The sequence below is a fragment of the Bidens hawaiensis genome, unplaced genomic scaffold (genome assembly GCF_021521415.1).
Source record: "Bidens hawaiensis isolate Kalapana, Puna unplaced genomic scaffold, B.hawaiensis_p1.1 tig00021988_1, whole genome shotgun sequence".
Taxonomy (NCBI): Eukaryota; Viridiplantae; Streptophyta; class Magnoliopsida; order Asterales; family Asteraceae; genus Bidens; species Bidens hawaiensis.
Genome location: NW_027493402.1, coordinates 133432 through 143300, shown reverse-complemented (window position 1 = coordinate 143300; position 9869 = coordinate 133432). Strand labels below are relative to the sequence as shown.

The 9869-nt window shown below is 37.7% G+C and overlaps 1 protein-coding gene across 1 annotated transcript; it reads right to left on the bottom strand.

Moving 5' to 3' along the window:
- Positions 1-2186: 2186 nt before the first annotated feature.
- LOC143564330 (CASP-like protein 4D1) lies at positions 2187-9641 on the bottom strand. The gene is made up of 4 exons (XM_077051641.1): positions 9517-9641; positions 9335-9454; positions 9099-9234; positions 2187-2513 (listed from the first exon to the last, which is right to left on the bottom strand). The coding sequence occupies exons 1-4, from the start codon at positions 9639-9641 to the stop codon at positions 2265-2267; spliced, it is 630 nt and encodes a 209-aa protein (XP_076907756.1). The 3' UTR covers positions 2187-2264.
- Positions 9642-9869: the final 228 nt, after the last annotated feature.

Below are 9869 nucleotides of genomic sequence, written 5' to 3'. Positions count from 1 at the left end.
AGATGAGAATTCGCCGGAAATCGCTTAAAAGAAAAAGAGGAGTGAAGTGAAGATAATGGACGAAATACACCCTCTCCACCTTATATACTCATCGCAATGAATGCGATGAATTTAATGCGAATGAGAGAGAAAGCGTAGAAGCAATGACACGGCGACACGTGTGGATAAAGCAAGCTGGCAACAGATGTCAGAATGGCGCGTGCCATGAAACTCGCACCCACGCGCCTGAAAATGCGTTCAGATTGAACACATGCTGTCACGTCGTCACAACTTCCTGCACATCCTGAAACCGTCAGAAGACGCCAACGTCCTTTCAACCGTTTGGACTATCCTTATCCTTTCACCAACCCTCCGAATTTTAAAAAGATTCAAAAATAAGAGGGAATATACCCCCTTACCTTGGAAAGCAAGAAACCATAAGACAAGTGCGGGTACAGTGTCAAGGCGAAACCCTTCACATACTTAGCACTTGCAGGGAATTGAAGCCAAGAAGATTGATCTTATGGGCCATGCTTGCGGAAAGAGAAATAACACCCCCGCATGGCGGGAACGTTGAGAACTAGATTCTTTGAAGCTTCAAGGTGGAATTGGTTGTTTAACATAACTGATCACTATGTCTAAAACTACCAAAACCTCGTGGAGAATCTACAGAAGTGAAACTCAACGCTCCCGACTTGCGAAGAGGTTACACACCTACCCGCATCATACCCAAAGATCAGGCAGAAAAGTCGGGAATTTTCTGCAAGTGACATTAGGAAAACTGCGGGAAGAATCACCACGGAGAACCTTAAAAAAACGAAAACCCCTTTTTAAAGCCCCTTGCTTAAAGTCCAAAAGTTCCCCTCACTTATTAACAATTCATGAGAAAAACAATGGACTGGGGGGACTTGAAGAGGTAGGTTCCCGCAAAGCCCAGTTGGACCCACGACTCACCTTGAAGAGGTACGTCTACGCAAAGACCAACTGGATCCGCAGGACCCACCATGCTCAGAGAGATGAAGACCTTACACGCAGTAAGCCAGCTGTCCCCGCAGGAAAGCCTCCCTTGGTACAGTACCCTGCCTGTCCCCGCATCTGTGGGTACAAGCCAAGAAGGAAGGCTACCCGCACTAACAGTAAGGCTACACGTATAAGGCACTAACTCTTAATACTTCAGTAATGTCACCTGAAGAAGGAATGAGCAGGGCGGGAATATTCCCGCCCAAAAGAGCCAGTCCGTACGCTTCTAGAAGATCTTTTGTACTATACCTACCAAGGTATGGACAAATAGACAGGATCTGACAAAAGCAACCCATGAACCAATCACAGGGTGACAGCTCACTGACAATAGTACGAGGAGGAGCACGCTCCAGTGCAAAATGTCACTATCAGCCGCTGCCTACCCACCAACTCCCATCATGGCACGAACGTAGCCCATAGTTGGTGGAAAAGGAATATTATATACAGTTGGCCGTACCCGCTTGGAAACCTACCTTCGGCTATAAATACTCCAACACCCTGGAACGGTATCATCATCTTCTCTCTAGCTATTTCTCTCTATATACACTTATATTCAGAGCAACCTAGTCTGATTCTCACGCTAGAGGGTGGTCACAAGGAGGAACCCCCCCCCCCCCCTTCTCAGTGACGAGCTTACGGTGTCTGTTTTGCAGGTTGAGAAGAATAGCCATCTTTTCCGGACCTAACCCTCGTGGGAAACATCTACTTAACCCTAAGATTATCCTTAATCTGTCGGGGTCACTTAGTGTTTCTTCAATATAGTAATAATAGTTAAAACAATACTAGAGAAGCATTTTTAATTCAAAGCTCTAGAACAGGCACCATATGATCGTATTAAACTCCGAACTAGAGAGATCGAATATTCTAAAAATATCAGCAGCCACAAACAAATGAAAACTACAACAATAACATATGGGTGTGCTTACTAATCCAAGTATCCAACCCTCCATGAGGATCAATAATTAATTTGTTGCAACATGATATCCAATTTGAGTGAGAGTTTGACAATGGGATATTGGAATACAATACTAATACGTTAGCAGAGTGGCGAAACTTGAAAGTAAATGCAATAGAAAGGAATACAATAATTAATTTGATGCAACAACCTAATATTCGCAAGTATCCTTCGCCCTTTGTTTTTATTGATCACAAAAACACTGCTTAACTAAGCATGAGACTTATAATGAAAGTAATCAAAAACAGAAATGTTACAACCTACAATTATTTCTCAACATGGAAGCAAGACATACAAGGGTTATAACTGATCACTTCATTTTAAGGGCTAAAGAAGATAGAATAGAAGAAGCTATTGAACTCAAGAATGCGATAAGAAGGAATGTCGCAGAAACAAAAGCCAAGTTGAAGAAGTCATCAAGCTTTGATCGAATTCCAGCAAAAGCTAATTCACCATAAGTTGACTCATAAAAGTCATCCAACTGATCAACCTTCTTCTTGAGATCAATTGTAGCACCAAATGCCGCACCAACACCCGTAGCTAGAAAGCATAGTAGAAACTGCGAATAACATTTAGCATAAGAAAATGGATAATGACCAAAATGTCCATTTTACCGGTCAATGCTGACAAAATATATATTTTTTCCAATCAATTCCCATAATGTCCACCCTAAAGCTCGTCCACCTGATCATTTTTTAATCATTACTTGACGGGTTTTCTAACAAAACAGATTTTGCCACTTGGCTATAAGAATTCTTGTCAGAAGCCAAGATAAACATCGTCTGACAACAAATAATCTCGTCAGACCCAAAATAACCATGTTGGACCCAAAATAAGTATGCCAAAAAATTTTCGTTGGCGTCAATGATGTAGAAAAAAAAATGTAATGACCAAACGGTTTTTGATGTGCATGTGGCATAATTTGGTTGTTTAAATTAAAATCCCATCGAGTAATGATTAAATAGTAATCGGGTTGACGAGATCTAGGTGGACATATTGGTAATTGGTTGATCAATAAGACATTTTCTCAACATTGACCAGTCAAATGGGCATTTTGGTCATTATATCTCTAATTACGCTTTTGCGAAATCACATTCAACATGCGGAAAGGAAACTAGTTAACCTTGTCACCATAGAAGACAATCATGGGGAGTATGTTGCCTGTTGTAAGACTTTTACCCGTTGCTAATTGGTAGATTTCGAAGGGTACTTGAAGACATGTGTATGCTAAACCAATCACTATAGCGGACACCATGTACTTGCACACATATATACATGATCATTCCTAAACGTGTTAGTATTACTCCGTGCGAAAACAAGAATTTATCTTTCGTTCTCAATATTTTTGGTAGAGAAAGAGAGTTACTGATAAGAATAGAAATTGTTGATCCCATATTTGAGCTCTAAAAGAAGCCTACTCTATAGGTTGTAGTGTTGGATACTACAATGATGAGTGAGGCCAAGAGACAGAGCCATGTAACCACTCTAAGAGTTAACGAGGTGATGGCGAGTACTTGCACACTGCTAATGGGGGCGTGTTAAGTATGCGACACAGAGTCATTAAGAACTACAATCTGACTATTATCATCAGTACTTTGGGGTATGTCAGAAAGCTGAATCTGTGTTTGATCAAGGGGCTCATGATCAGGTTGAGACCGAGGCTGCGGATCAGGTCGTCCCATACTGTTTGATGTCAACTAATGTACTTCTGGTTGTTTATAAAGTAATTAATAATCATTAAGTCAATATATATCAACATTACCTTCATCGTCAAGCAAGGTTCCAAAAGAAAAGGCCAAATTACATCATTAACTCCGTTTTAGAATATATTATTCGAACTTCGATATGTTTGAAACAAGAATATTGATCAATTTTGTTTGTATTTGCTAGTTTGCATTGATGTCCTGACATGCTTAAAATACTAGTTAACATAATTCCTCATCTTTAACCTGCTAATGCTTAGATGGCCAAACTATTTTGTACAATATTAGAGAGTTCTAATGAACAGATTGATATCGATAGAACTTGACGCCATACTTGATCACCATAGCGACATATGTACATATACATTACCGAGACAGCAGTTCTGTAACTGTAAAATACAGTTACAAAGAAACCATCACCCAGCATTTAAATGTTTAACCAACATGACCGTCGGTCATGAGTACCTAATACAAGAATTACATAAGTATATTGCTACAAATGTTACAAACTAATTAATACAAACATAATATAACATCAACTATATTGCAAGCTTATAATCATTTGCTAATAATGTAATCGTCAAATTTTGTCATTTCATTCGTAGTAATATACTTAGGGGAAACACTTTTACCAAACTTGTCACAAAATATCCTTTATAATATCCTATTTGTGTTTACTTGAAACAACCGTGACGAACTATTTATGAAAATTACAAGTTTAGAAAGTTAAAATGTGGACGTCCTCAATAGATGGTGCCTGCTCTACAGGGGCCGGCTCAATGTATGCGAAGACCTAAAACTAATTAAAATGTCGAGACCTTTTTTTATATGCGAATAGTGTTAAAGAGTATCAAAAAATTATGGAATAGGGATAAATGAAGTGATAATGGATATGAGACACACCTTAGCTTGTGGCCAATCAGTAAGTTAGTAATTATATAAAAAAAAGTCTGTTTAAAAATCCATAATACATAACCCGTATTTTAGGCAAAAGCCCTACAAGACTAGAGACTTAAGTTATGATCTGATTTAGCTTACCCACGAGACGACTTTACTACTTTATAGTGTTTTTTGATCAATCTTCTCATGTTTTAAACCTCGCATGTTGATTAAATGAGAAAGAGAAAGAATGTGACTCGTTTTTAATTAGCTGGGGACCGTTATTTAATTATTTTTGTAATGGTTTAATACGATCAACATTGGGAATATCAATGTTTGGTTGATATTTATGAATCGCTGACTATGAAGTCTATTATTTCACAAGTCATTTATAAAGTGAGATGAAGTTTTAAGGTCACATGAATAATGTGTTTATATGGTCAAAAGTATATATGCATAATGTTAGGTAAAGATGAACAAATTTGGTACTGGTATTAATCGGTACCGATTTGGTATTGATCAGTACCGAATCGGTACTAAAGTTTTAGGTTTCGGTACCGTACTGCTACTAGTATTTCCTGAATTTTACCTTTAATATCAGTACCGGTACTAGTACCAAAAATTTGCGACTTTTTGGATTGGGGTTTTCGGTACCAGTACGGTACCATCTCATCCCTAATTGTTAGGGGATAATGACTAAATTTGTATTTTTTACCAACATTTTTTGACCAACCTCTCTAAACCAAAAATGATCACATTCGAAAAAACTGTCGAATCTATGTTACACCCTTCCGTTTTTTAACCAACCACATCTAGACACGTATACACTTAAAATGATCACTTCCGTGAGGCTTCATATCTTTTGTGTCGGGCTTCATATATATTTTGTCGGCCCTCCATATCTATTCCCTTGGGCTTCATTTTCGTTTGTAATATTATTCCCTGAGGTCCGACGGAATAAATCAACAGCCGACCGTTAAAGTGTATACGTGTCAAGATGTGGTTGTTTAAAAAACAGAAGGATGTTAGGATACTCGTTTAGATGTAAGTTCTAATCTTGGATCTGATAGTTAAGAAAGCGACCATTTTGGGTATGGTTTGAGCTGGCTAGTCAGGGACTGTTATTGGTGAAAATGGTCATTTTGGTCATTAGTATGATAAGGTCATAATTTTGTTCACTATAATACCTAATTTTGTAAGGTCATCAAGTCCTGGAACAATAATCAACACACGAATTAATCGACTAACTCTCGTTTATATTAATCAGAAAATCTAACTCAAAAAACTGATTACAAACCTCAAACTCTAACTCGGTTTGACTTTTGATAAACCCTAACTCGGTTACATCTAGATGAACCTTAACTCGGTTATATCTCGTGTGTGCCTCTTGGATGAACCCTAACTCGGTTGCATCTCACACCACACAATCTATAATGTCAAACCATAAATCGGTTTATATAGACTAACATAACTTGTTAGCAAAGACATTACTTATTATAATTACATTACAATTAGGAAACATAACCACTATGACCTACTTGTTAATTTTGCTCATTCAAGTTCACAAAGTTGTGACTTGGAGTCCGAAATTACTTCCAACAATCACCCTTAATTTCCGACTTGAAATACGTGGTTCTCCAACTCCAAGCATGTCTCTTTCGCCTTGTTTGATTTGACCCATGAACTTGACCTTCTCGGTTTTCACAACTATCTTGGCCTTAAGCTCCCCGGAACTTTTCTTGATCCATAGATGTGTTCTTCGGCTCCCTCGAACTCGACTACCTTTGTGACCTGTCCCCGACCATTCCCTCGATCGTATGAGAACGCATAACCACTCCTTTGGCTGCAATCCTGGTCATCTAATCGAGCGAACAACAATATTCCTTGATCATCTCCTGTTCCCGAATCAAACCACGAACACATCCTTCAAATCAAAATATTGGTTAAAACATAGCTAGTTCAACCCGTATAAAAACAAACTTTGAATTGAACCGGCTTGTTCAACCCAATTTCCCGATCACAACTTGATCAATAAAACATGTTCTTAGATCATGACTTTGATCGAACTCAGAAAATGAGTCTCAAACAAACTCAACCAAAAATCCGTACGCTAAAGCCTACTCACTCACAACACGGAATCTGGTCACCAAACCTGCTCAATCGCAACCCGTCGCTACAAACAAACACAACTGAATATTATTTAATTAACTTCAAGCAAAAGAAAAACATTAATTTTAACGATTTATTATGTTTTTTTCTCTCTCCTTCGTAACCACCTGGGCATACCAATTCTTGACTTTTGTGACCTCACTTTTTAATTTTTTTTTGAACGGTGACTTTCATAGTGGTTGAATAATCAGCCACAACTCTTGGAGAGAGCCCCAACCGCCCCACTCGGGCCAAGACTATGTTGTCTTAACCGGCCCCACGCTTGGCATCCGAGTTTGGCTAGGCGTTCCACGAGAAAATTTCGAGCCCCCTGCCACTTGACAGGAGTTGTCCGCCTACAAGAGTAAGCTCTCTGAGAAGGGACACTCTAATAGAAAACTCGTGTCGCCATCAAGATTTGAACTTGAGAGGCTAACTGGCATCAAGCTCTTACCCATCATTTTGGCTGACCACTTAGCTAGCCCAAGTGGTTACCTCACTTTTTAATTAATTAATCATAAAACCTCACCAATTTATGTAAACAAGAAATGCTCGTAACCTTGATTAAATTGTCTTTTCTTTTCCTTCCTCAATCGATGGCAGCAACAATCAAATCAATCGGATCCAAAAGAACCCCTTGAATAGCACCGACCACAGGTATAACTCACCTACAAGTCACCGATTAGAAACTCGTTGTTTCCACATGTATTATGATCACCGACTCGTAACTCATTAGCCGATTATCCCCAGTAAACTCGATTATCGATTTCTTGAACTTGGCTTTGATACCAATTCAAGTCCCAGATCGATAATCAACACATGAATTAAACGACTAACCCTCGTTTATATTAATCAGAAAATATAACTCAAAAAACTGATTACAAACCTCAAACCCTAACTCGGTTTGACTCTTGATGGCCTTAACTCGGTTACATCTAGAGAAACCTTAACTCGGTTACATCTCGTGTGTGTCTCTTGGATGAACCCTATCTCGGTTACATCTCACACCACACAATCTATAATGTCAAACCATAAATCGGTTTATATAGATTAACCTAACTTGCTAGCAAAGACATTACCTATTATAATTACATTACAATTAGGAAACATAACCACTATGACCTACTTGTCAATATTGGTCCTTCAAGTTCACAAACTTGTGACTTAAAGTCCGAAATTTCTTCCAACAAGTCAAAGGTCAATTTGGGTCAAATGTTCAAGGTCATTTAATAAGGCCATAATTAACATAGTTCTCACAGTTTGCACTATGAAAATATATGACCATATAGGTTTAATTAATATGTTGGTTCTTTACTTAAAGAATATGTAGTGATGCTAGATTGAGAATATAAGACTATCATCAAGTTGACCTCATTACGCGATGCATGATGAACATTTTGTGGCCACTTGAAATTAGACCTCAGCTCCAAATGCCACTAGTATTTCATATATAACCAAGACTTGTGAATTTCTCTAAGGATTTAATGGTATCGTTTAAATTAGAAGCATTTATCTCACCAACATCAAATTGATAAGATATTTCAACAATAAATAAATAAAAAAGTTCAGACGATTCTATATGAATTAGAGCATTTAAGAATGTGTTGTTGATTTTAGGTTACTTTACATTCAAATGTGTTGTCGTTTTTATGTTAGTTTGCATGTTGCTAATTTTAGGTTAGTAATTATCTTTTTTTCTATAATTTCATTCGTCAGAACAATAAGAAACTGATTACAATAGAGAGACATAAAAGCGGGCAAGAAGCTGCGCTGACACTCTCTTTTAAATGGCAAAGCCGATGCTACTGAAAACAAAGTTATAGTTCTTTGGTATCGATGAATATCTGATCACGAAATCGCTCCTTAAATAAGCATTAGACTTATGAAAGTAATCAAAAACAGAAATGCAACAACCTATAATTATATATTCAACCTTAAACCAACACGTTTTAAATTACTCTTCAACATGGGAAGCAATACATACATACAAGAATTAAAAGTGATCACTTCTTATGTAGGGCCAAAGAAGATAGAACAGAAGAAGCTAATGAACTCAAGAATGCAATAAGTAGGAATGCAGCAGACACATAAGCCAAGTTGAAGAAGTTATCAATCTTTGATCGATATTGAGAAATAAGTGTAACACCGATGGACTCAAGAATGTCATCCGACTGATCAAGCTGCTTCTTTAAATCAACTGTAGCACCAAATGCCGCACCAACACCCGTAGCTAGAATGGATAACAGAAACTGCAAATAAAAGCGACTTGTTATGTCTTTATGTTGATAGAATCTTATGAAATGTTTAAGGGCTATGAACTTTATGATAAATTATCGCTTCAAGCGTTCAATATTATAATTTTCGATTCTTGGAAATTTAATAGTTCCATCCATGTGTAAAGAAGACTCATTAACCTTGTCACCATAAAAGATGATCTTGGGGAGCATATTGCCTGTGGTAAGACTTTTACGCGTGGCTAATTGATAGATTTCAAAGGTTACTTGAACACATGTGTATGCAAAACCTATCACTATAGCGGACATCATGTACCTGAACATAAATATACATGATCATTCCCACAGTGTAAGTATGCCACAGTCTCTTATTTCGTTAGTTTAATTTTTTTTTCTTTGCAGAGAAAGAGAGTTACCGATAAGCATAAATATTGTTGAACCGAACTTTGATCTCTGTAAAGCGAGTTAACTTAATGTTTGAAGTGTTGGATGCTAGAATGATGAGTGATGCCAAGAGACACAACCATGTAACGACTCTAAGAGTTAGACAACGGCAAATACTTGCACTTTGGTCACGGGGGTGTCTGAAGTCTGAGACTCTATATTAAGAATGACAACTTGACTATTATCATCAGTTTGGGGTATGTCAGAAGGCTGAATCTGTGCTTGACCTGCAAGGGGCTCGTCGGGTTGAGACCGTGGCTGCTGATCAGGTCGTCCCATATTGTTTGATATTAACTAGTGGTACTGCCTACTGTCTATATATTAAATAACAATCATTAAGTCAATATCAACATTACCATCATCATCAAGCAAGGTTCCAAGAGTAAAAGACCAAATACATTATTAACTCCGTTTTAGTATATGTTATGATGGGAACCTTGATGTGTTTGAAACAAAAAATTAATGATCAATGTTGTCTATATTTGCTAGTTTGCATTGACGCCTGGA